The 27264-nt window shown below is 47.5% G+C and overlaps 1 protein-coding gene across 1 annotated transcript in view; it reads right to left on the bottom strand.

The window, feature by feature from the left end:
- The window catches only part of LOC144608340 (adhesion G protein-coupled receptor D2-like), a 109162-nt gene that overhangs the window by 60514 nt on the left and 21384 nt on the right, over nt 1-27264 (bottom strand). The window contains exons 10-18 of the mRNA XM_078426006.1: nt 25316-25465; nt 22315-22426; nt 20114-20219; nt 16555-16610; nt 11629-11755; nt 9945-10048; nt 7909-8011; nt 5557-5710; nt 3272-3405 (exon numbers count right to left, since the gene is read on the bottom strand). Coding sequence (XP_078282132.1) covers nt 3272-3405; nt 5557-5710; nt 7909-8011; nt 9945-10048; nt 11629-11755; nt 16555-16610; nt 20114-20219; nt 22315-22426; nt 25316-25465 — 1046 coding nt within the window. The remainder of the gene's footprint in view (nt 1-3271; nt 3406-5556; nt 5711-7908; nt 8012-9944; nt 10049-11628; nt 11756-16554; nt 16611-20113; nt 20220-22314; nt 22427-25315; nt 25466-27264) is intronic.

Genomic DNA, 27264 nt, shown 5'->3' on the forward strand with positions numbered 1-27264 from the left:
AAATTTGAGGAAGGATATTCTTGCTATTGAGGGCGTGCAGCGTAGGTTTACTAGGTTAATTCCCGGAATGGCGGGACTGTCGTATGTTGAAAGACTGGAGCGACTAGGCTTGTATACACTGGAATTTAGAAGGATGGGAGGAGATCTTATCGAAACGTATAAGATTATTAAGGGGTTGGACACGTTAGAGGCAGGAAACATGTTCCCAATGTTGGGGGAGTCCAGAACAAGGGGCCACGGTTCAAGAATAAGGGGTTGGCCATTTAGAACTGAGATGAGGAAAAACTTTTTCAGTCAGAGAGTTGTGAATCTGTGGAATTCTCTGCCTCAGAAGGCAGTGGAGGCCAATTCTCTGAATGCATTCAAGAGAGAGCTAGATAGAGCTCTTAAGGATAGCGGAGTCCGGGGGTATGGGGAGAAGGCAGGAACGGGGTACTGATTGAGAATGATCAGCCATGATCACATTGAATGGCGGTGCTGGCTCGAAGGGCCGAATGGCCTCCTCCTGCACCTATTGTCTATTGTGCTGGGGCCACTACTCTTCACGTTGTATATTAATGATTTGGATGAGGGGATTGAAGGCTTTGTGGCCAAGTTTGTGGATAATATAAAAATAGTGGAAGCGGCAGGTAGTGTAGAGAAAGTAGGGAGTCTGCAGAAGGACTTGGACAGGTTGGGAGAGTGGGCAAAGAAGTGGCAGATGGAATATTGTGTAGCAAAGGGTGGAGTCATGCATTTTGGTAGAAGGAATAAAGGCATAGACTATTTTCTAAATGGGGAGAGAATCCAGAAATCGGAGGTGCAAAGGGACTTGGGAGTTTCCAAAAAGTCAATCTGCAAGTCGAATTGGTAGTAAAGATAGTAAGCGTAATGCTAGTACTTATTTCAGGAGGGCTAGAATACAAAAACAGGGATGCAATGCTGAGGCTCTATAAGGCGCTGGTCAGGCCGCATTTGGAGTGTTGTGAGCAATTGCAGGCGCCATTTCTGAGGAAGGGTGTGCTGGCTCTGGAGAGGGTCCAGAGGAGGTTTACAAGAATGATCCCAGGAATGGGAGGGTTAACATGTGATGAGCGTTTGGCGGCACTGGGCCTGAACTCGCTGGTGTTTAGAAGAATGAGGGGGGACCTCATTGAAATGTTCCGAAAAGTGAAAGGCTTGGATAGAGTGGATGTGGAGATATTTCCACTAGTGGGAGAGTCTAGCACTAGAGGTCATAGCCTCAGAATTAAAGGACATTCCTTTAGGAAGGAAATGAGGAGGAATTGTTTTAGTCAGAGGGTGGTGAATCTGTGGGATTCATTGCCACAGAAGGCTGTGGAGGCCGTCAATGGATATTTGTAAGGCAGAAAGATAGATTGCTGCCCTGATCAGCCCTGGGCCGGCACATAGATGTAATCGCACAGATGGTCCACCAGGGTCTTCACTTTCTTAGAAATTTGAGATTTGGCATTACACCAAACTTCTACATTTGCACTACGTAAAGCATGCTGACTTGTTGCCTCATGGCCTGGAATGGCAATACAAAAGCCCAGGAATGCAGAGAGTGCTGGACTTAGCCCGGCCATCATGGGCACAACCCTCCCCTTCATTGATAGCATCTACACGAGGAGCTGCCTCAAGAAGATGGCATCTATCGTCAAGGATCCCCACCACCTGCATCATGCCCTCTTCTCACTGCTACTGTTGGACAGGAGATACAGAAGCCTGAGGTCCCACAACACCAGGTTCAGAAACAGCTACCTTCCTACAATGAAGATAGACACAGAATGCTGGAATAACTCAGCGGGACAGGCAGCATCTTTGGATAGAAGAAAAGGGTGACGTTTCAGGTCGAGACCCTTCTTCTCAACCCGAAACATCAACCATTCCTTCTCTCCAGAGATGCTGCCTGTCCCGCTGAGTTACTCCAGCATTCTGTGTCTATCTTCGGTGTAAACCAGTATCTGCAGTTCCTACAACTATCATTTGCTTTCCGACAACTATTAGTTTCTTGAACTGACCTAGACAACCCCAATCCTACCTCACTAACGATACAATACGATACGATACGATAAACTTTATTCACCTCCGGAGGGAAATTTGTCTGCCGACAGTCACAACACACAAAAACGTGAAATTAAAAGTGAAAACAAAAAGAAAAAGCCAAGCGACTGTTAGCTGAATGCTGTGTGCACAACGCCTTCACTGGAACAAATGAACAAACAAACAAACAAACACAGACTTATCCCCTGGGTAGGGGATTCTAAACTAGAATGCCCCCCCCCTCCCCCACACCGGGCCCCCATTGGTTCTCCGACCGTCCCTCACGGCAGTCCCCCCACGCTGGGTCCATTGTTCTTCACAGTGGTTCTCCCCGTGTCGGATCCTCCATTGTTCCTCACGGTGGTTCCCCCCATACCGGGTCCTCCATTGTTCCTCAGGGTGGTTCCCCCCTTGTCAGGTCCCCATTGCTCCTCACAATGGTTCCCCCCAGTCGGGTCCCCATTGTTCCTCACGGTGGTTCCCCCCAGTCGGGTCCCCATTGCTCCTCACGGTGGTTCCCCCCTTGTCAGGTCCCCATTGCTCCTCACCGTGGTTCCCCCCTTGTCAGGTCCCCATTGTTCCTCACGGTGGTTCCCCCCACGTCAGGTCCCCATTGTTCCTCACGGTGGTTCCCCCCAGTCGGGTCCCCATTGTTCCTCACGGTGGTTCCCCCCACACCGGGTCCTCCATTGTTCCTCACGGTGGTTCCCCCCCCCCGTCGGGTCCTCCATTGTTCCTCACGGTGGTTCCCCCCCACGTCGGGTCCCCATTGTCTTCCCCTCCCCCTTCACGCTCATCGACTGCGAGGCCCCCCGCCACCGAGGCTCCCGCTGCCGCCGAACACTACCGACTATCTCTTGCATAGTCATGAACTCGTTTTCCAACTGTGTATTTTCGCCTTGTTTTTGCATAGTCCTTTTCTTTTCACGGTCTTGTGGAAACTACAGTGTGTGGAACTTATGTACAATTATCCTGTTGTGTGTTGGTCCTCGTGCCTGTGATGCTGCTGCGAGCGAGATTTTCATCGTACCTGCACCTCTTTTGGTTTGCTGAAGCACATCTCAGAAGGATGTCAATGCTGGCTCTGAACGCCGTTTCACTAAAGGCCTTTGCTGACGATATAAATAGCTGACTACCCTGCGTGTCGAAGAAAGTGAGTCAGGGAATGTACTGAGCCGTTTGTGGCTCTGATTGAATGTCTGACAACTTAATCTGCTGTGTTAATAGAGAAAGCAAGGCTACTCACTGTTAGAGTGAAAAGGACCGGCCCAACAAAGGCCCAGATCACATCGCCCCTAATGTTCAGCCAACAATGATTGTCAGCGATGTATCGGTCGCTGGTAGTTGCCACGGTGATGACCACAATAAAAACTGGGAATCCTGAAAGAAAAATATAGAAATTCTTTTCCTATTTCTCAGTAACAACCATTCCTCTTGACTTCATCTCACACGTTGTAGAGAAACTCAATTTCATTCAATTAATTTCCCCAGCTCGACCCTTTTTCCTTGCAGTAAAAATGCTGCTACTGATTTTAAATCATTGTTCCGAAAATGTTAAGAGCATGCCACTGAAAGTCTTGTGATTTGACATGAGACACAACATTGACAACACAATGATAAGTACGTGTGTAAACAATGCTCCACCCTCCCTCGCCTTCACCTAAAGGTGAAGCTAACACTACAAAGATGTGTCACCCTCCAGAGCTGAGACTCACTCATCACACTTAGTTACTCCTCAGTTCTTGTCTTATGTTTTTTTAATTTATCGTTGATCGCCTCCTCACCCATCATAATCTCTTGTGCATCATCTCCCTCTCCCTCTTTTCTCAGCGTGCCCTTTCTCCCTCTTTAGCCTCATTAGCTCCCTTCCCCTTGTTTTCTTTCTCCATCTCCAGCTCTGTCGCTGTCTGTCTCTCTTGCCCTGTCTCTCTACAAACTCTCTATGTGCCACCACGTCTGCCCCTCTGCCAACACTTTCTTTTTCTCTCTTTCTGTCTGCCTCTCTGTCTGTCTCTCCGTTCTTTGCCTCGCTCACTCTTCTCTTACAGTCTCCTGCCCTGACTCCCTCTGTCTGTCTGTCTGTCTCCATCTCTGTCTCTCCCCGACTCTGATTCCATGCCCGCCTCTCTCCATCTCCATTTCTTTCTCTCTCCATTACTCTCTTGCCCCATCTCAGCCTCTCTCTCCCCATCTCTGCCGTCACTCCCGGCCTCTGTCTCTCCCCACAATCCCCACCACGTCTCTGCCTCTCTCTCTCTGCCCCTCTCCCTCTCCCTCTCCCTCTCCCTCTCCCTCTCCCTCTCCCTCTCCCTCTCCCTCTCCCTCTCCCTCTCCCTCTCCCTCTCCCTCTCCCTCTCCCTCCCTCTCCCTCTCCCTCCCTCTCCCTCTCCCTCTCTCTCTCCCTCTCCCTCTCCCTCTCCCTCTCCCTCCCTCTCCCTCTCCCTCCCTCTCCCTCTCCCTCCCTCTCCCTCTCCCTCTCTCTCCCTCTCTCTCTCTCTCTCTCTCTCTCTCTCTGTCCTAATCTTTGCCTCTCTCACTCTCTCCCCTCCCTCCCCCCCCCCCCCCTCTCCCCTGCATCCCTCTCACTCAGTCCATTCCTTTCTCCATCCCTGCCTCCCGTTAATAAGCATAGGCATTGAAGAGGGATAACATCCCAACTTTTGCCCAAGTAGAAACATTCCTGTACTGACAACATCCACCAGAGATCCTGTGAACATAAATTAGTTCTGAATTAGAGCTGAATATTCTTCACGTCATTTGGATAGCTGTCGCAAGAAATGACCATGGTTTAAAACAACTTAAATGGTGACCAGGCCACTTGCCAATAAGGATGGGGTTCGGACCAACACTGAAGTTAAACACACACAAGCGTGGACTCTCAGAGCCCGATGCATTTCCTACACAATGTAACAGTAGGTGTGTGAGAAGCTAGGTGATCTGATGACCTGAGATCACCTGTGAGCCCTCTTCAACCCCGTCCCCCAACCTCCACCGTACGAGGGATGGTTCCAGTCTCTCCACTCGGGGGCCAGTCCGGATCCTACCCCACTGACGGCAGGAGCGGACCTTGTCTACGTACGAGGGCCGAGAGTCAAGAGCCACCAGTGCTTTTATTGCCAAATGTCTCGAAACAGAACAATGAAATCCGTACTTGCAGCAGCACAGCAGGTAATAAATATAATGTAATAAATAAACAAAAAGAAAAGAAGTCCAATTAATTTTTTTTAAACAATTTAGTGCAAAAATGAAACAAAGCCCAACATCCCTCGTACAACCCAGGCAGTTCGGAGTTCAGAGTTTAGTTGGAGTTCGTAGTGTTCAAGAGTCTGAGGGTCGTTGGGAAGAAGCTGCATGTTACAGTTTACAGACTCCTACACATGCTTCAAGACCCCTTGACCAACCCATCCGGCCAGCTCAAAGCCCACCGCTCACCCAGAGTTAAAAATGTGGCTGCTACTGCGGGGATAATAATGATTCTGAGAACTGTCACACAGGCGCGTGTCTGACAGAGGAAGGCGAGGATTACGTTACCCCAGCCGATCAGGTAGTAATACTTCATCCTCCTGCCTTCGCTGATGTTGACTGCGATGACCTTGCTCCAGAGGAGGATTCCTTCCACCAGCATCCAGCCGAAAGCAGCCATGAAGAACAGGTGCAGGAGAGCCGTCACGACCCAACACGCCACCTGGTGGGAGACGAGGCAGCAAGTTACACAGCCATCCACCACTGTGCCAAATGCACGGCCCTGCTGGGACAACCCAGTACCGTGGTCCAGCACTGTCACACAAGTGCAGCTGCACCACCAAACATTGTTGCCTGTAAAAAGGCAAAAACAATTATAGAATTCTGGTCGTTCAGCCCAACTTGCCCATGCCAACCAAGATGTCCCATTAATATTAGTCCCACCTGCCTGTGATTGGCCCACGTCCTATGTATATCCTTTCCATATACCTGCCCGAATATCTTTTAAACGTTATACTTGCAAAAAAGAGAGCCCTGCTTTTCTGTTGCAACTTTCACACCCCGCTCGGCTTTACAGCAATTAAGTATTTTTCGAATGGTAATCACCGTTGCAATGTGTGAACCATAGGAGCTGATGTGTACACAGCAAGATCCCACATAAGGCACCGTGATGGAGATGAAATATTCAAAGAGACGATGATTGCAGTAGTAATAATTTCCCAATAAATCTTTGTCAGAATCACACCGAGAGATGTTTATTCTCAGGTGAGGGGAGTTGGGCCTTCTGCTTAACACCCGCGCACAGGATGATACTGGTGGACATCCTCCAGCACTGCACTGGTGTGTCAGCCTGGCATTTTACACTGGAGGTTACAGAGCAGACTCGAAGCACATCTGCCCACTCAGAGAAGCCATGGTTTCGCTGAGTTTCAGTTTAGTTTATTGTCACGTGTACCAAAGGACAGTGAAAAGCTTTTAGTTGACTGCTAACCAGTCACTGGAAAGACTATACATGATTACAATCGCGCTGTCCACAGTGTACAGATACATGAAAAAGGGAATAACGTTTAGGACGAGATAAAGTCCAATAAAGCCCGATTAAAGATAGTGGGAGAGTCACACGGTGAAGATTAATGTTAATGCCTGAAGATCTCACTGAAACCCACCGAATGATGAAAGGCCAAGTTATAGTGGATGTGGAGAGGATGTTTCCAGTAGTGGGAGAGTCTAGGACCAGAGGGCACAGACTCAGATTAAAAGCACGTAACTTTAGAATGTCAAAGACTAGTGGGCACAGTTTTAAGGTGAAAGGGGCAAAGTTTAAAAGAGATGGATGAGTGGGGCTTTGTTTTATTTTGCACAAAATACTTGACTTGATGTGACTCTCACTTTCTTTGCACTTTTTTAAAATATATACAGCATCTTAGGTGCAAAACTCATTTATCATTTATTAGTTTTTATTGTTTTTTATTGATATTGGTACTTATTGTGTTGGTTCCTGTGTTTGTGCGATTGCACTGCAAGATTGGAAGATTGCACTGGGTTTCAGATGTAGCACTTCTAATTTCGTTGTACTGTTCGTACAATGACAATAAAGGCATATTATTATTATTATTATTATTATTATTATTATTATTATTATTATTATTATTATTATTATTATTATTATTATTATTATTATTATTATTATTATTATTATTATTATTATTATTATTATTATTATTATTATTATTATTATTATTATTGGGTGGTGGGTGCCTGGAATGTGCTGCCAGGAGTGGTGGTGGAGACAGTTGTGATATGGGCATTTAATGGGTTTTGAGATAGGCACTTGGAAGTGCGGGGAATGGAAGGACATGGATCATGTACAGGCAGATGAGATCAATTTAACTTGGCATCATGCTGTGCACAAATGGTGTGGGCCTAAGGGGCCGTCCCTGTGCTGTTCTGTTGTATGTTCTCCAAGTGCATTCCAGTTGATTTGATCCAACTTCATAAAGCATAGGCTTTGCATTTATAAGTTTCAAAGGTAGTTGGACTATGAACCTCAACTAGCCTTTGCAGTCCCCTTTCTATCCTTTATTGCTGGTTTTATTCCTCTCCGGGCCACAGCATTGCAATAGATAATAGACAATAGACAATAGGTGCAGGAGGAGGCCATTCGGCCCTTCGAGCCAGCACCGCCATTCAATGTGATCATGGCTGATCATTCTCAATCAGTACCCCGTTCCTGCCTTCTCCCCATACCCCCTGACTCCGCTATCCTTAAGAGCTCTATCTAGCTCTCTCTTGAATGCATTCAGAGAATTGGCCTCCACTGCCTTCTGAGGCAGAGAATTCCACAGATTCACAGCTCTCTGACTGAGAGTTTCAATTGCAATTGAATGAAGGAACATGAGGCTTTCAATTGATCGTGTTTACCCGGTGCGTCCTTGCAGATTCGCTCGCCAGCAACAGAGTCTCGGCTGCGATCAGTGCACCGATGAGGTTCTTGTGGACCGTAGTTCGGTCGGAATTTGGAACTCTGCAAGATAAGTATTGCCCGTCACTGAACCTTGTAAACAGCTGAAGCTTTCAGTTTAGTTTATTGTCACTTGTACCGAGTTACAGTGGAAAGCTTTTGTTGCGTGCTAACCAGGCAATATTTGATCACAATCGAGCCATTCGCAGTGTATGGGTGCAAGATAAGGGAATAATGTTTAGTGCAAGATAAAGCCAGTGAAGTCAGATCAAAGATAGTCCAAGGGTCACCACTGAGGTAGATAGTAGTTCAGGACTGCTCTCTCGTTGCGGTAGGATGGTTCAGTTGCCTGAAAGCAGCTGGGAAAAAACTGTCCCTGAATCTGGAGGTGTGCGTTTTCACACTTCTGGGCCTCTTGCCCGATGGGAGAGGGGAAATGAGGGAGTGGCCAGGGTGCGACTCACCCTTGATTATGCTGCTGGCCTTGCTGAGGCAGTGTGAGGTATAAACAGAGCCAATGGAAGGGAGGTTGGTTGGTGTTGGCTCCACTCATTGTGAAGTAGTGAAATACATCTTGTGCGCGTCTACAATTCCTGTACATAACTGTAGTTTATTACTATAGAACGTTAGACTTTAGAGATACAGTGCGGAAACAGGCCCTTTATCCAACCGAGTCCACGTCAACCAGTGGTCACCCTGTACACAAGCACTCTCCAACACACTTGGGACAATTTACGATTTTACCGAAGCCAATTAACCTACAAACCTGTATGTCTATGGAGTGTGGGAGGAAACCGGGGCATCCGGAGAAACGCCGCGTGATCATAGGGAGAACGTACAAACGCCGTGCAGACAACACCCATGGTCAGGATCGAACCTGGGCCTCTGGTGCTGTAAGGCAACAACTCTCCCGCTGTGCCACCCACCGTGCCACCTTTCACTTGTTCATTTAGGAGGCATTGATGTCTAAAAACGGCATTTACTGCTCATCTCCAGTTGCTCCTGCACCGAGTGATTGCTGGGCCATCTCAGAGGGGAGCCATGAATCAGGCAGTTAGTCGGTCTGGCGTCATGTACAGATTGGGTAAGAAGGGCAGATTCCCCCCCCCCCTGAAGAACACACAGGGCCCTTCTCGACCAACGTAAGGTTATGCTCCGTGAACCTTTACGCAAGTCAGATTTTACATGTCGAGATCACCAACCCCATTCCCTGCCTGACATAACTGACTGATGCAACCCACCTAGTTAGAAGTAGGAAGTCAAGTAAATGGAGTGCCAGCTTCTCTTGATATCTGACATCATGTGCCATTTAGCTAGGCACATGGATATTTTCAATAGCTACATAGATATGCAGGGAATGGAGGTATATGGATCAGAGGAGATTAGTTTAACTTGGTATCATGTTCGGCATGGACATTGTTGGTCGAACAGCCTGTTCCTCTTCTACGAAGATAAACTTCAATAGGCAGTACCACCGGGGATGCTTGAATCTGACGTTCTTTTAGTTAAAGGTTCGATCCTGACTAAGGGCGCCGTCTGTACGGAGTTTGTACGTTCTCCCCGTGACCTGCCTGGGTTTTCTCAGAGATCTTCGGTTTCCTCCCACACTCCAAAGACGTACAGGTATGTAAGTTAATTGACAGGGTGAAATGTAAAAATTGCCCCTAGTGTGTGTAGGATAGTGTTAATGTGCGGGGATCGCTGGGCGGCGCGGACTCGGTGGGCCGAAGAGCCTGTTTCCGCGCTGTATCTCTAAATCTAAATCTAAAATCTAAACTATGCTTGACCCCATGGTCCGGTGCTAACACTCATACCAGCCGCTTGAACGTATCGGACAAGAAACCCAAGGGCTGATAATCCTGGTGTGGTACTAATTCACTGGGACCTCAGCGTGAATCATTATGGATGGCAAAGAGTGTTAGCACCTGCAAAGAAAGATGTGTAGACAGGGTGCAACGAATAACTGAAGGTGCAAGGCGGGACAGCAAATACTCACCCCAGCACTGCAAACACGATCAGCGTGGTCACCATTGCACACAGTGACACAGAGCAGCCAGTCAGGGTTAACTTCATTAGTATAGCTTCTTCATAGGGACTTTGCTAGGAGTAAAAGTAAGGTGTGTTATGGGGTGCTGTGATGTTAAAAGTACAGCAGCAACACAAACGGCAAGAAGAATCAAACTGGAATCAAACTCAACGGGGGCTGATCTCATAGGGGCTCGAGAGGTGGTGACCCTTGTAACCTGTGGAAATTCCCTTCTGAGGCTGGGCCGGGAGACATTCGTACAAATGTAGGAACACAACAGGCAGGTAACTGGTCCATACTGCCTGAATCATACGTTCACAACTGTAAATTTCTCCAAGATAATCTCTGTACCGAATCAGAGTCTGAAGAAGGGCCTCGACCCGAAATGTCATCCATTCCTTCTCAATAGACAATAGACAATAGGTGCAGGAGGAGGCCATTCAGCCCTTCGAGCCAGCATCACCATTCAATGTGATCATGGCTGATCATTCTCAATCAGTACCCCAGAGATGCTGCCTGTCCCGCTGAGTTACTCCAGCTTTTTGTGTCAATCTCTGGCATTTGGGTTTAAGTTTAGGTTTATTATTGTCACATGTACCAAGGGACAGTGAATAAGTTTGTTTTGGATGCTGTCCAATCGTATTAGAGGTTTACCAGTATGCTGCCTGGATTGGAAGGGTCTCAGTTACAAGGAGAGGTTGGATAAACCTGGATTGTTCTCTCTGGAACATCAGGGGTCGAGGGGAGACTTGTCAGAAAATGATGAGGTGCATAGATAGGGTAGACAGTCAGATCCTTTTTCTTAAGGCAGAATTGTCCAACACCAGAGGAGGTAGCTGTAGGGTGAGAGGGAAAACCTACAGCGAGTCAACGCTCAGAATGAACGTACTGGTGATGACACAATGTTTACAACGATGTCAACGTTTACACCCCTGTACCCGTGCAGGCATTCACGCAGTGAAATGATATGCTAGAGGAAAGATATAGGTGGAGACAGGAAGATAGAGGGAGATCGGGGAAGGGGGAGGGGAAGAGAGGGACAGAGGAAGTTCCTCTGTCCCTCTCTTCCCCTCCCCCTTCCCAGTTCTCCCTCTGTCTTCCTGTCTCCACCTATATCCTTCCTTTGTCCCGCCCCCCTGACATCAGTCTGAAGAAGGGTCTCGACCCGAAACGTCGCTGTCCGTCAAGGAATGTTGCCGACTGGCCCGCTGCAGACTGCAGGAGTACGTGCTGAGGGACGCACTGAAGCTCGGTGCAGCCAACGCCAAGGCCCTGTTGGGGGACGACCGCAGTCTAGGGTCCTTCCGCTGCTGGACATGGGGGGGGGGGGGGGCAGGGTGTGGTGGAGAGAGACGCCCCTCCAAATAAGGAATACTGTGTAAATGTCTGTAAATTTGGAAGTGAATGCCTGTATCGAATGTGTAACCTCCGGAAATGTCGGATGGGGTTGTTAAAAAAAAAAGATGTTTTGTAAATATTTATTACTTGAATAAAGTATTTTTTGATATAAATTTTTTTTTTAAATCCTTCTCTCCCAAGACGCTGCCTGACCCGCTGAGTTACTCCAGCATTTTGTGAATAAATACCTTCGATTTGTACCAGCATCTGCAGTTATTTTCTTATGCTAGAGGAAAGAAATGAGTTATGACTTTACCTTTGTTTCATAAAGCTGGAAAAGCAAAGCAAAGTTGGTGGTGTGGTTGCAGTAGCAGGTTGTTGACTGGCGACCAGACTGGACCATGCTGCAGCCGTGTGTGGACCAGCTTCCCCCAGCCCCTGGCCTGCGGGCACACAAGTCATTGCATCAGTCCCGCCGCACCGTGCGAGAGTGGCGACTTTTTGTTGTGACATTTTTTCTTTGCAAATTAGGGTTCAATTCAGGTAACTGCGAGGTGTTGCATTTTGGTAAGACAAACCAGGGCAGGACTTATGCAGTAAATGGTAGGGCACCTGGGGACCTCTGTAGAACAGAGGCCTGGGGGGGGGAGGGGGGGGCACAGATACATAGTCCCATGAAAGAGGCGGCACAAATAAACAGGGTGGTGAACAAGCCGTTGGCACACCTGCCTTCATCAGGTCTCGACCCGAAACGTCGCCCATTCCTTCTCTCTCGAGATGCTGCCCGACCTACTGAGTTACTCCAGCACTTTATGAATAAATGCCTTCATCAGTCACAGGTTTGAGTACAGGAGTTAGGATGTTATGTTGCAGCTGGATATCAAGTCAAGTCAAGTCTACTTTATTTGTCACATACACATACAAGATGTGCAGTGAAATGAAAGCGGCAATGCCTGCGGATTGTGCTAAAACTACAAAACAGAATAGATTTTTTTTTTTAAAGACACAACACAAAAAAAAAATGAATACAGTAAATTAGTCCCTGGTGATACAAGAGTTAACAATCCTGATGGCCTGTGGGAAGAAACTCCGTCTCATCCTCTCTGTTTTCACAGCGTGACAGCGGAGGCGTTTGCCTGACCGTAGCAGCTGGAACAGTCCGTTACTGGGGTGGTAGGGGTCCCCCATAATGTTGCTGGCTCTGGATCTGCACCTCCTGATGTATAGGTCCTGCAGGGGGGCGAGTGTAGTTCCCATGGTGCGTTCTGCCGAACGCACTACTCTCCGCAGAGCCTTCCTGTCCTGGGCAGAGCTGTTCCCAAACCAGATTGAGATGTTGCCGGACAAGATGCTTTCTACAGCCCCAGAGTAGAAGCACTGAAGGATCCTCAGAGAGACTCTGAATTTCCTCAGCTGTCTGAGGTGGTAAAGGCGCTGCTTTGCCTTATCCACCAGTGCAGCAATGTGTGTTGTCTATGTCAGATCCTCTGTGATGTGGACTCCCAGGTATTTAAAGCTGCTCACCCTATCCACAGTAGACCCATTTATCTTCAGTGGCGTGTACGTCCTTGGATGTTGAGCCCTTCTAAAGTCCACAGTCAGCTCCTTAGTTTTTTTGACATTCAAGACGAGGCTATTGTCCTGACACCAGAGTGCCAGATCAGCCACCTCCTCCCGGTAGGCCTTCTCATCGTTGTCAGAGATCCGGCCCACCACCACAGTGTCATCAGCAAACTTGATGATGGAGTTTGAGCTGAACCTGGCCACACAGTCATGTGTGTACAGGGAGTACAGTAGGGGGCTAAGGACGCAACCCTGGGGGGATCCTGTGTTCAGGGTGAGGGGGCTGGATGTATGTCTCCCCATCTTGACCATTTGGGGCCTGGCGGTGAGAAAGTCCAGGACCTAGGCACACAGGGAAGTGTTAAGCTATGGCGAGTCCGAAACTTGCTAGTTGTAGACGAAGTTTATTGCAGCCGCAATACACGAATACAGAGTCAAAACAACAAGTTACAGGACAACCAATATAAACTTACTGTCTTCCTTGAAGACTTCGCCGAACTGCCTAAATCGGGCGCCAAACGCGCACCTGACATCGCTGGCCAATCAGCGATGTCGTTTCCTGGACCAATCCCCATGGTCGCGTTCCCACGTGACCTCGCTGGCCAATCCGAGGGTTCGACGACCTGGACCATTCTCTATGGTCGCTACAAAGCCCCAGTTTCAGCAGCTTCTCAGCCAGTCTGGTGGGGACTATTGTATTGAAAGCTGAACTAAAATCAATGAACAGCATCCTCACATAGCCCCCCTTCTGGCTGTCCAGATGCGAGAGCGGTGTGCAGAACCTGGGAGACCGCACCATCCGTGGATCTGTTCGGTCGGTTGGATCTGAACTGCAGCGGGTCCATATTGCGAGGGAGGAAGGCACAGATGTGCTTCTTGATCAGCCTCTCGAAGCATTTCATGACCACCGAGGTGAGGGCCACCGTTCGATAATAATAATAATAATGCATTTTATTTATATAGCGCTTTTCATATACTCAAAGACGCTTTACAGAGATTTTGAGAACATAGGGAAATGAATAAATAGATAAATAAGTAAATAAATAAATGAACAGAGAAAGGAGACAGAAGGTGAGGTGACCTTCAGTGGTTGAAGGCAGTACTGAACAGGTGAGACTTCAGCGATGTTTTGAATGTGGTGAGTGTGGAGGAGTCTCTAACGGTTTGGGGTAGTGAGTTCCATAGGGTGGGAGCAGCGATGGAGAAAGCCCTGTCCCCCCAGGATCTGAGTTTGGTCCGGATGTGGGGGGATAGGAGATTGGCAGCGGCAGAGCGGAGGGTGCAGGTGGGAGTGTGCCTGTGGAGGAGGTCGGTCAGGTAGGATGGGGCCAGGTTATGGAGGGCTTTGTAGGTTATGAGGAGGATTTTGTACTGGATTCTCTGGGGGATGGGGAGCCAGTGGAGTTTATAAAGGACGGGGGTGATATGGTCACGGATCGAGGTGTGTGTGAGTAGACGGGCAGCGGAGTTTTGAATGTATTGAAGTTTATTGATGATTTTTGAGGGTGCGCCATAGAGGAGGCTGTTGCAGTAGTCCAGACGGGAGGTGATGAAGGCGTGGATGAGGGTTTCTGCAGCTGTGGAGGAGAGGGATGGACGGAGACGGGCAATGTTTTTGAGGTGGAAGAAGGCTGTCTTTGTGATGTGTTTGATGTGTTTGTCGAAGGAGAGGGTTTGATCAAGGATGATTCCAAGATTCCAGATGTGAGGTGAGGTGGATACTGGGAGACCATCAATGTTGAGGATGAAGTTTTGGGTGGATTTGGTGAGCGTTTTTGGACCAATGATGATGATTTCAGATTTGTTGCAATTGAGTTTGAGGAAGTTTGATTGAAGCCAAGATTTTATTTCAGTGATGCAGTTTGTCAGTGTAGAGTGTGTGGTGGGGGAGATTGACTTGGTGGAGATGAGGAGCTGGATATCATCGGCGAAGCAGTGGAAGTTGAGACCATGACGGCGGATTAATTGACCAAGGGGGAACAGGTAGAGGATGAAGAGGAGGGGGCCAAGGACTGAGCCTTGGGGGACACCTTGGGGGAGAGGAGCGGTGGGCGATAGTCATTTAAACAAGCTGGAGAGGCATTCTTTGGCACTGGTACGATGATGGAACTTTTGAAGCATGCAGGGACCACGGACTTGGCCAAGGACAGGTTGAATGTTGGAGCAAGCTGAGTAGCACAAGACGTTAGTACTCGCCCAGATATACCATCTGGTCCTCCAGCTTTCCTCGTGTTCACACGTGTCAGAGCCCACCTCACGTCGTGCTCGGACACCCAGAATGTGTGGACATCCCCGGCGGTGGATCCCCCTCCAGCCTCGCCCTTATGGTGAACACAAAGTGATGGTGTCTTCCACCTCCCATTCAGGATGTTCTGACGGGCTCCACAGTGATGAAGCTTCGAACAATGGTCACCATTGCACCTGACACACTCACAACAAATTCCCATAAGCAGCAAAGCAACCAGACAGACGGCTTTTGATTGAATTTGATTGAAAGGTACAACATGGGAACAGTCCCCTTGGCCCGCCGAGTCCACGCCAACCATCGAGTGGCCGTTCACACGCGTTCCGTGTACTCCTGCTTTCTCATCCATTCCCTGCACACTAAGGGCAATTTTACAAAGGGCCAATTAACCCACAAACCTGCGCTCCCTTGGGATGTGGGAGGAAACCAGAGCACCTGGAGGGAATCAATGTGGTCATAGGGAGACCTCCATACAGAGAGCATAAAGATGCCAGGATCTAGCCTGCATCAGACTCTGGTGCTGTGAGGCAGCAGCTCGAGCAGATGTGCCACTGCCCCGCCCCTAATTTATATTGCTGATGGTGATTGCAGAACAGATATGGACACCCTTGCTCTTCTTCAGAGTACTGTCTTACTTGTGCGAGCTGTTGGGCTTTTGAGATAACCCTCTGATAGTGCAGCACTACTACAGTACTGCAGTGTGGACTTGTCATGCAATAAGTAACAGGAGCACAATTAGGCCATTCGGCCCACCAAGTCTACTCAGCTATTCAATCATGGCTGATCTAATCAAGAATTTATCCCCGCCTTAAAAATATCCATTGACGACCTCCACGGCCTCCTGTGGCAAAGAATTCCACAGATTCACCACCCTCTGGCTAAAGAAATTCCTTCTCATCTCCTTCCCGAAGCAATGTCCTTTAATTCTGAGGCTGTGACCTCAAAGAGAGTCCTAGACTCCCCCACTAGTGGAAACATCCTCTCCACATCCACTCCATCTAAGCCTTCCACTATTCGGTACATTTCAAGAGGTCCCCCCCTCATTCTTCCAAACTCCAGCAAGTGCAGGCCCAGTGCCGACGAACTCTCACTATAAGTTAACCCATTCATTCCTTGGATCATTCTTATAAACATCCTCTGGACCCTCTCCAGAGCCGGCTCAAAGTTGCTCACAATACTCCAAATGCGGCCCGACCAACGCCTTATGGAGCCTCAACATTACGTCCCTAATTTTGTAATCTAGCCCTCTTGAAATAAATGTGCTTATGTTTCTGCAAGGAAACATGAACTGCAAACCTTGGGATTCAGAGGCAATGGGGTTACCCACTGAGCCACAGCGCACCATAAAGTAAACATGGCTCATAGATTCCGACCCTACCAGACATGCAGCCGCAGTTTATACCAGCCTTGCCTTGTTGACTTTTGAGTACTCACATCCGATCGAAATTCCAGAAGGCGCAGACAGGATGAACGATCAGAGAAGGAACGGCCTGCAGAAGGAAGGCAAGTGTCAGTGAATCTTGTAATGTCCGTTTACTCCAGGCTGCTGCTCTCGATCATTGTGGAGCACGAGAACATCCTGAAATCCATGCATATAAACACTATCCTACACACGCTAGGGACAATTTAAAAAAAAACATTTATCAAGCCAATTTACCTACATACCTGTACATCTTTGGAGTGTGGGAGGAAACCGAAGATCTCGGAGAAAACCCACACGGTCACGGGGAGGAGGTACAAACTCCGTACAGACAGCGTCTGTGGTCAGGATGGAACCCGGGTCTCTGGCTCTGTAAGTGCTGTAAGGCAGCAACTCTACCGCTGCGCCACTATGCCGCTCTTTTTAGTGCCAATCTAAAATCCTCTTAAATGCAACTGATGTATCGGCCGAGACCACCACCCCTGACCAATGGTGCTCCAGGCTCCCACCATCTTGTGTATAACAAATATTTGCCCTGCCCATCCCCTTTAAACTTTGTCCCTCTCATTTTAAAGCTGTGCCCTCTAGTCTTGGGGAAAAGGTTCTGACTATCTACCCTCTCTATGCCTATTACTTTCAATCTGCTGTCGTTCCCCAGGCTGGGAATTATATTTCTTGAAAGTTGCTTTTTCTCTCTTCACAAACTAAATGGCACAGTCAAAATCTGTCTCTGAAAATAAAGATGCGTTTATGGAGCATTCATAAAAACTCTGGGAGCCCCCCCAGATCATGAATCAAACATCTCCACCTATATCCTTCCTTTGTCCCGCCCCCCTGACATCAGTTTGAAGAAGGGTCTCGACACGAAACGTCACCCATTCCTTCTCTCCTGAGATGCTGCCTGACCTGCTGAGTTACTCCAGCATTTTGTGAATAAATTGATTCATCAATCGATGCGTGAGAATAGTTTTTTTTTAATGTTTTGTTTCAGTTTAGTTTATTGTCACGTGTACCGAGGTACAGTGAAAATCTTTTCTGTTGCATAGTTTCCAGTCAGTGAAAAGACTATACATTATTACAATTAAGCCGTCCTTAGTGTACAGATACAGGATAAAGGGAATAACGTTTAGTGCACGATAAAGTCCACTAACATCTATTAAAGATAGTCCGAGGGCCTCCAATGGGGTAGATGGTAAGTCAGGACTGCTCTCTAGTTGTTGATGGAATGGTTCAGTTGCCTGATGAAAGCTGGGAAGAAACCGTCCCTGAATCTGGAGCTGTGCGTTTTCACACTTCTGTACCTCTTGCCTGATGGGAGAGGGGAGAAGAGGGGGTGACCGGGGTGAGACTCGTCCTTGATTATGCTGGTGGCCTTGCCATGACAATGTGAGATGTAGATGGGGTCGATGGAACGCTGCATCACCAACCACCACTTTCCCCGCGAAGATCGGGGTCATTTTCATAGCCAGCCAGGCACTGAGGGCAATTACGGAGATTGGTGATGGGGGCCCCAGCCTGAGCTCGCTTCCGATTCCAATGCAGGGGGGATCTGTACAGGGGAAGAATGAGTAAGGTGCGGGCGGCCATGATGGAAGCCTCCTCCTCATGGAGGCATTTGGAAGCCCTGCTTCAGCGCAGGTTCAGCAAGGGAGAGAGGAATTCCACAAGTACATCCCTTGGATGTGGTGTGTAGGAGGTGGATCCAGTCAAGGCTCCAGGTGGAACTACTACAAAATCGGCGGTCAATCCCAGCAAAACCACAATTTAAGCCATCTTCTGTTGTCACCATCCTCCCACCACCACCCATAATCCCCCCATGCTGTGAGAGAGGTTCTCACAGTCTATCCTGAAATCTCTCAGTGCAACTCTCTCAAAATGAACGCAGTGCAAAACTATATTTGACGGAGCACATCGTGGATTGGAGGTGGTGGGGGACATTGAATATTGACAAGGAATACCAATTGCATTGTCCATATATTGCAGGACATGCTTGATATGCAGTGATAGCTGGAGTGAATGAAACGGAGCAACAGTCAGGGTGTGTAACAGGCAAGTAGTGCCTCTTCTCATCCCCACTTCTCCCCACTTCCTTCGGGCGGAAGATACAAAAGCTTGAATGAGGCTGCCACCAGATTCAGACACAGCTTTTCCCCCGCTGCCATCAGACAATAGAATGGTTCACTCATAAGCTAGTGTGCAGTCCTGGTCTTTGAACCTGCCTCATTGTAGACCTTGCTCTGTAACTGCAATGCTGTAATGCTGTCACACTATACCCTCCGCTCTGGCGTTTTTCTCTTTGTACAACATGCCGTGCTCGTGTACAGCTTGATTGTACTCGTGTACAGTTTGATTAGACTGAATAGCGTGCAGAGTTTTTCACTGTAATCTGGTACACGTGACAATAATCATAAAACACTCAACACTCAATGTACTTCCCACGGGAAAATTCCACCACCAAAACTATTATCCCTCTGTTAAGCCCATGTACCAGGCAAATATTTATCACACCTACCCGGGTCCTTCAGGAGACGAGTACAAGGCACAGGTTGGGTCAAACACAGTGTCACAGAGTCAGACATCTTGGAAAAAAGGCCCCTCAGTCCAACTGATCCACGGCATCTTCCTGAGCTGGTCTCATTGGCCTGTAATTGGTCCCTATCCTCTGAACCTATCCTATCCATGTACCTGTCCAAATGTCTTTTAAAATGTTGTCATTGTACCCCTTCTGCCACTTCCTCAAGCAGCTCATTTCATATACCCACCACCCTCTGTGAGAAAAACATGCCCCTCACTCCTTAATGATCTGGTTACTTAGTATTACTGATTATTAATTGATTGAATTATTGATGGTTGTATATTTATTTATAATGTTACTGTGTTAAATAGCTGCAGTTTCAGACTCCCCTATTCTGGGCGAAAGGTCGTGTCCATTCAAGTTATCTACCAGACATTCGGACGGCTATACGGATAGGATGGGTTTAGAGGGACATGGGCCAAACGCAGGCGGGTGGGACCAGTGTAGATGGGGCTTGTTGGTTGACAAGGACAAGTTGGGCCAAATTCCATGCTGTATGACTCTATAACGCTCTGATTTTACCTTTTGATTCTATAACGTTCGGCTAACGTTTTATCAAACAGATCGACGCGTTTATTAATTGAGATGCAAGAAACTACAGATGCTGGAATCTTAAGCTAAAGTGTTGGAGTCACTGGAATGCGCTGCCGGGGGTGGTGGTGGAGACAGAAACGATAGCGGCATCTAAGAGACTTTTGGATTGGCACACGGACATGGAGGGAATGGAGGAATAAGGATCATGTGTAGGCTGATAAGAGTTGGCCATGTTTGGCACAAACAATATGAGCCAAAGGGCCTGTTCTTGTGCTGTACTGTTCAATGTACTATTCCCCTAATCTGGCCTGGTATCACGGGATTAGTGTAGATGAGTAAAAAGTTTGGCATGGGTGCAATGGTCTGAAGGGCATTCTTTATGTTGTCTGACTCCATGATTACATATCCGTTCCTATGGTCAGTTGACATCACCGGAAGATCAACGGTAAAATGGCAGCTCTCACCTTTGTTCTGTGGAGCAGTCTGTACCGTGCCGGGGTACTGACTTCCTGACCTCCTTGGAACACAGTGGATGAAATAAGTGCAGAGGCCACCTGTGTACTGACGTGACTGGGGACGGCAAAGAAACATTCAATGCGTGAACGCTTGCGAAGGTTCAGTTATCTCAAATCTTCGTCAAAAACATGAAGAAGTTAATTACATTTCAAGAGTCAAGAGCGTTTAATTATCATCTGTACTGAGAATGTATTAATGGGCGTTTGCATGCTGACTAATGCAATGACACGATAAATAGTATAAGAAGATAACTGCAGATGCTGGTACAAATTGAAGGTTTTTATTCACAAAATGCTGGAGTAACTCAGCAGGTCAGGCAGCATCTCGGGAGAGAAGGAATGGGTGACGTTTCGGGTCGAGACCCTTCTTCAGACTGTCTGAAGAAGGGTCTCGACCCGAAACGTCACCCATTCCTTCTCTCCCGAGATGCTGCCTGACCTGCTGAGTTACTCCAGCATTTTTTGAATAAAGACACGATAAATACATTTATAATAATCATTAAGAAGGATTTTTAAGCAGTAGTAGGAATGTTATTGTTCCCTTTCGGGACACATGACAATAATGTTGACTGTTAATAATTTGTGATATCATGAACAACAGGTGGCGCAAAGAGAAATAACCTTTGCGCAAAGGTTTTGCGGCAAAGGATTGTTCTTTTCTGCAAAACGTACCTTGGAATTTCATACTAGATAACTGGACAATTAATACTACTTTGACTATTACTTTCATTACTACATTCAATACCACTTCCAAGACTACTTCTCATACTGTGTTTAATATTATTTCCAGATTTATATCCAAAAATGCAAAATGGCAAATAATGAATCTGAAGAAGGGTCTCAACCCGAAACGTCACCCATTCCTTCTCTCCGCAGATGCTGCCTGGCCCGCCGAGTTACTCCAGCATTTTGTGTCTATCTTCGAATGAAACTGGAGAGGGTGATTCTGCCATCGATCAATCCATATCAGCATTCAATCCATGCTCCTTCCCTCTTCAAACGCTCCTCACCTCTCCCTCCCAGGATGGAGTTCCCCTGGGTCCTCACCTTTCACCCGACCTGCCCCCTTACCTTTGCTGGAGATTCCAGCACCTGCAGTTACCTGTGTTCCCTTCACCCCTCTTATTGCCTCTCCTGTACGCTCACTTCTCAGGTGTAAGATTGTGTTTCATCGTGCTCAAACTCATTCACTTTCTCCCACCCTACCTCTGCAGCTTCATGCTGAATGAGGAGAAAAGCAACTGAAGTAGATTCACAATTCATATTTCACGGGTAGTTTACACCCCGGCGGTATGAACATTGACTTCTCTAACTTCAGATAGTCCCTGCTTTCCCTCTCTATCCCTTCCCCCTTCTCCCACTAGTCTTCCTGTCTCCGACTACATCCTATCTTTATCCCGCCCCCTCCCCTGACATCAGTCTGAAGAAGGGTCGCGACCCGAAACGTCACCCATTCCTTCTCCCCAGAGATGCTGCCTGACCCACTGAGTTACTCCAGCATTTTGTGTCCGCCTTCGATTTAAACCAACATCTGCAGTTCTTTTTCCTATAGATTCACAATTTATCTTTGAGGTTATTTCTTAAGCTTGCTCCCAAAATAATACATCAAATTTAAAAATTGAACACATGGTCCTGATACAGGGATTTGACAAAACTTTTCGCCTACTTGCAACTACGTCGCCACTGCAGGTGCTGCCAGACCCACTGAGTGCTGGAGTAACTCAGCGAGCCAGGCAACATTTCTGGAGAAAATGGATGGGTGACGTTTTGGGTTGGGACCTTTCTTCAGACTAATGCGTGACATTTGGGGTTGGTACTCTTCTTCAGATTGATGGGTGACGTTTCGGGTTGGCACCATTCTTCATACTGAAGAAGGGTCCCGACCTAAAACGACACCTATCCTCTTTCTCCAGAGATGCTGCCCTGACCTGCTGAGTTATTCCATCATTTTGTAAACAGCACCTGCAGTTCCTTTTTTATCATACTGCATGTTGCAGTTAAGATCTCATCTAAAAATAGGGTAGATTATTCAATGTCAGATTACAGAAGAAGTATCACACAGTTTTAAAACAAATAATGTGCAGGCAACATTTCTATTTTATGTTTTGTATGGGATGGTTAATTGGCAAAGATGGCGAAATTTCACTCACATTAATCCTTCATCAAAACCTGGATTCACCAAACCACCCACGTTCACTGGGCTACTTCCCAGCAAGTTGGGAACAGTGAGATACCAGGTGTTCACAAGCGTGGCTGTTAAACCTGTAGCACAAGCACAAGAGAGAGAAAAAATAAACTTCACTTGAAAGCACACAAGGAGCACCAGGAAGGGGTTGAGCTCACTCAATACACTGGGATTTAGAAGGATGAGAGGAGATCTTATCGAAACGTTTAAGATTATTAAGGGGTTGGACACGTTAGAGGCAGGAAACATGTTCCCAATGTTGGGGGAGTCCAGAACAAGAGGCCACAGTTTAAGAATAAGGGGTAGGCCATTTAGAACAGATGAGGAAAAACCTTTTCAGTCAGAGAGTTGTGAATCTGTGGAATTCTCTGCCTCAGAAGGCAGTGGAGGCCAATTCTCTGACTGCATTCAAGAGAGAGCTAGATAGAGCTCTTAAGGATAGCGGAGTCAGGGGGTATGGGGAGAAGGCAGGAACGGGGTACTGATTGAGAATGATCAGCCATGATCACATTGAATGGCGGTGCTGGCTCGAAGGGCCGAATGTCCTCCTCCTGCACCAATTGTCTATTGTCTATAATCAAAACTCAATGGAAGCAGGGTCTGTTGATTCCAGTGTTAATGAGACTCCAAGTGTGTGATCATTCCCCAGTTTCTGCCAAACACTCTCTCCGGCACAGCACCTTACACAGCCTCAGGAAGCTCCAAAGTGCTTCATGGCTGATGAAGTACTTATGAAGTGTAGCAGCCAGGCCCTTCAGCCCATCAGATTCACGCTGACCAAAAACCGTTCATTTAAGATTTGGTGATTTGCTGAGCTGTTGAGAGTAGAATAAGTGGAAAGATACATTTGGTTGGTTGATTGCAAGATACAGCATGGAAACAGGCCCTTTGGCCCACCTCGTCACCCTGACCATCAGTTTACACATTCATACCAGTGTTGTTATCTCACTTTCACATCCACTCCATGCACACTTGGAGCAATTTACAGAGCTCAATTAACCTCCAAACCCCCGCACGTCTTTGGCAGGTCTAGAGAGGGTAGAACGCAGGCATGTTTTGGTGCAAGGTGAGCGGAGGGTTATGCATTCAGAAGATGCTGTGCAAGGGCATGGGCAAGGGTCTCGTCTCAACCTGAAATGGCACCCATCCTTGTTCTCCAGAGATACTGCCTGACCCGCTGAGTTACTCCAGCACTTTGCGTCCTTGTGTTCCTAACAGGAGACAGGTGAATAGAGGCAAGGAGAAGGATTGATTGGCAGATGAGTGAAGTAAGTACCACAGGCTGGAGGTGCGAAGGAGGCAAAAGGGCACCAGGCAAGGAGAGGAGGAGGTGTGGGATGTACAGCTGGAGGGAGGGATAGAGGCGTGAGATCTACACTGGCGGGAGGGATCTGGGTAGAATGGGACGGAGGGGGAAAAGGGGGGATAAAAGGGAAATATGGGGCTCGGTGATGGAGATAAGCAGAGGACGGAGAGGGGAGGAGCAGGGTGACTGGGACATGGGAAATGATGGGTTGAACATGCCCACCTAGTCGGTGAAGGAGAGAAGGGGGAATGGGATTATTATTTGAAATGAGACAATTTGATGCTCATACTATTCACAAAATGCTGGAGTAACTCAGCAGGTCAGGCAGCATCTCGGGAGAGAAGGAATGGGTGACGTTTCGGTCGAGACCCTTCTTCAGACTGTAAGTCTGGATTGTAAGTCAGGATAGGTACCACCTTAACTCTGTATCTCTGTAACTCTATCTTATTTATTGCCAAACAATGTCTCTTGCAAGGAGCATTGACATTAACTAATGTAGAGACTCATTACAGTAAACCCTTGTTATAATGGACTGTAAAGGGGGGGGGGGGGGGGGGAGAGGGGGGAGGGGGGGGAGGAATGGTGATTGTTATTGCCCATTGCCCACTATAACCGAGTAAGGTATTATCATTGTACAAGTAGTCGAAACAATCAACTGCAGTTGCTGGTTAAGACACAAAATGACACAAAGTGCTGGAGTAACTCAGCGGGCCAGGCAGCATCTCTGGAGGACATGGATAGGGGACGTTTCGGGTCGAGACCCTTCGTCAGACTCTCGGTCTGGGGCTGGGCCTGGAATCCGGGTGAGTTGACGGCTCCGGCCTGCTGGCGGCGGGGGGGGGAGAGAGTTGGGGATCGGCGGAGTCATTGGTCGCGGCCCCGCGGGAGGCCGGAGTGCAGGTGAGGGTCGGAGGTGGCGCAAAGAAGGTGGTGGTGGTGGCAGGTGCGGTCTGGGAGCGGCCCGGGTGGTGGCACAGGCCGGGGGTGGCACAGGCCGGGGGGTGGCACAGGCCGGGGGTATCATCGGCAGCCCAGCCTGGCAGTGAAGGTCGGCAGGTCCATCAGCTATAACCAAACTCCGTTATAAAGATCTCGGCAAAAACAAGGGCATACTGCATTTCATATTTTAATCGGTTTGGAAACTATTTCTTCTTGAAAAAAAGTATTTTCCTTCATTATCATTCCCTCTCTTAATTTTTCCCATCTTTCCTTTTCTTCATTACATTTCTACATCTGGCTTGACCAAATCATTGGTATTCGGGCAAATATTAGTTGCGTCTAGTGCAGATGCTGCACATTAAGCATTCATGCACAGGTCCAAAAGTTATGAGTGAGTGGCACAATTTGTGGAGTCTTTAACTCCCAATGAGTTCCAAAGTCTGATCTCCCAGAAATTTTGGGGCAAGTGTGATAAATAACTGGGGCCTCTAGATGGCAGCTGAGATTACAATCTCATTCATCAACTCTGCACGGGAGCCCTGTTGAGGATTTCCACCTTTCACTGCAAGGTGTGAACAAAATCATCCCAAACTAAATACTTCTTCTCCGAATCCGACATCCACATTTGTTCGGACACATCAAGGCCGCCATGACAAGAGGCATATTGGTCGAGAGATTTGAGGAGGTTTGAAACGATATTAATTTTGGCATGAAACGGAACGAACAGAGCAATACTTCCCTTTTCTTTGAAGCCTTTCAACTGCTCCCTTCGAAAGTCCAATTTGATCGGATGATTTGTTAATCCCGTCACCCATATAAACATTCAACCCATTTGCAACATCGCTGAGCTGCTTTGGTCTGATTTCAAGTTCTGTAAAGTACAACGGGAATAATTAATGCAAAGCAATGGCTCAATTTGACATTTAATGAACTGCCCAAATTTTTGATCTTTGGTGTTTCATTTGCTGTTAATGATGAGTTAAATCAAGTGGAGATGATTGAGCATACATTCTTCACCGGGGGGTACAAGTATAATGGAAATCTTGCCTGCAGCAGCATCACATAGATTCAGGCAAACAACTAATAGAGAAATTCTACATCATATTTCTACATGAAAGAAGACTGTGCAAAAAAAAAAAAAAGACATTCGTGCAAACACACTATTAGAAAATAAACAAGTCCAAGATAGTGGAAGAGGTGGACTGTGGTTGAGGTGGGATTAGGGTTGCGCAGGTCAGTTCAAGACCTGATAGTTATGTGAGAGTTGCTGTTCCTGCTCTTAATGATAGCGGAGTCAGGGGGTATGGGGAGAAGGCAGGAACAGGGTACTGATTGTGAATGATCAGCCATGATCACATTGAATGGCGGTGCCGGCTCGAAGGGCCGAATGGCCTACTCCTGCACCTGTTGTCTATTGTCTATTCCTGAACCCAGTTGTGTGGGGCTTCAGGCGTCTGCACCTCCTGCCCATCAGTAGCAACGAGAAGCATGCTTTCCCAGGTGCGGCCGATGTAATCACTATTTGACTATTATTGTTTATATTATGGGACTCATTTCATGAGAAATAGTTTGATATGTGATTTACAATTTAGTCTCCGTGATACCAGTCTGATTTTGCTTTCCACTGAGATCAAGAGGAAGGAAAAAATGGCCTAATTTTAAATTGGGATGTATAATTGGTCATTTTCTATCATAATCTAGGGTTAATATTACCTCCCCAGAAAGTTTTTGAAAATTGAAATCTCACTTTATTTTTACATTTGTGGTGGCTTATATTTCTGGGAGGTGGAATGTTAATACAAGTGTACCGGTGACTGTGTGTCAGACATTTTGCATCTTCTGGGGCAGTGACGTTACTTGTCTCTCGACACCTTGTACATGTCAACTAAGTTGGTGTGCTGGGCCAGTCCCGTTTGTCAGCATTTGGCCCATCGCTCTCTACACCCCCCCTTTCCTTATATCTGTCCAAATGTCTTAAAAAAATTGTAGTTGTATCTGCTTGAGGGCGTGCAGCGTAGGTTCACTAGGTTAATTCCCGGAATGGCGGGACTGTCGTATGTTGAAAGGCTGGAGCAATTAGGCTTGTACACACTGGAATTTAGAAGGATGAGGGGGGATTTTATTGAAACATATAAGATAATTAGGGGATTGGACACATTAGAGGCAGGAAACATGTTCCCAATGTTGGGGGAGTCCAGAACAAGGGGCCACAGTTTAAGAATAAGGGGTAGGCCATTTAGAACGGAGATGAGGAAGAACTTTTTCAGTCAGAGAGTGGTGAAGGTGTGGAATTCTCTGCCTCAGAAGGCAGTGGAGGCCAGTTCGTTGGATGCTTTCAAGAGAGAGCTGGATAGAGCTCTTAAGGATAGCGGAGTGAGGGGGTATGGGGAGAAGGCAGGAACGGGGTACTGATTGAGAGTGATCAGCCATGATCGCATTGAATGGCGGTGCTGGCTCGAAGGGCTGAATGGCCTACTCCTGCACCTATTGTCTATTGTCTGCTTCTGTGGCCTCCTCTGGCAGTTCATTCCTGACACGGAAGACCCCCTAGGTGAGAGAATTGCCACTGGGGTCACTTTTAAATCTCTCCCCTCTCCCCTTAAGCCTACGACACCTAGTGTTTGAATCCTCAACCCCAGGGGAGTGTTTATTGTTACTGTGCTCCTCGTC

This window comes from Rhinoraja longicauda, chromosome 31 (genome assembly GCF_053455715.1).
Source record: "Rhinoraja longicauda isolate Sanriku21f chromosome 31, sRhiLon1.1, whole genome shotgun sequence".
NCBI lineage: Eukaryota > Metazoa > Chordata > Chondrichthyes > Rajiformes > Arhynchobatidae > Rhinoraja > Rhinoraja longicauda.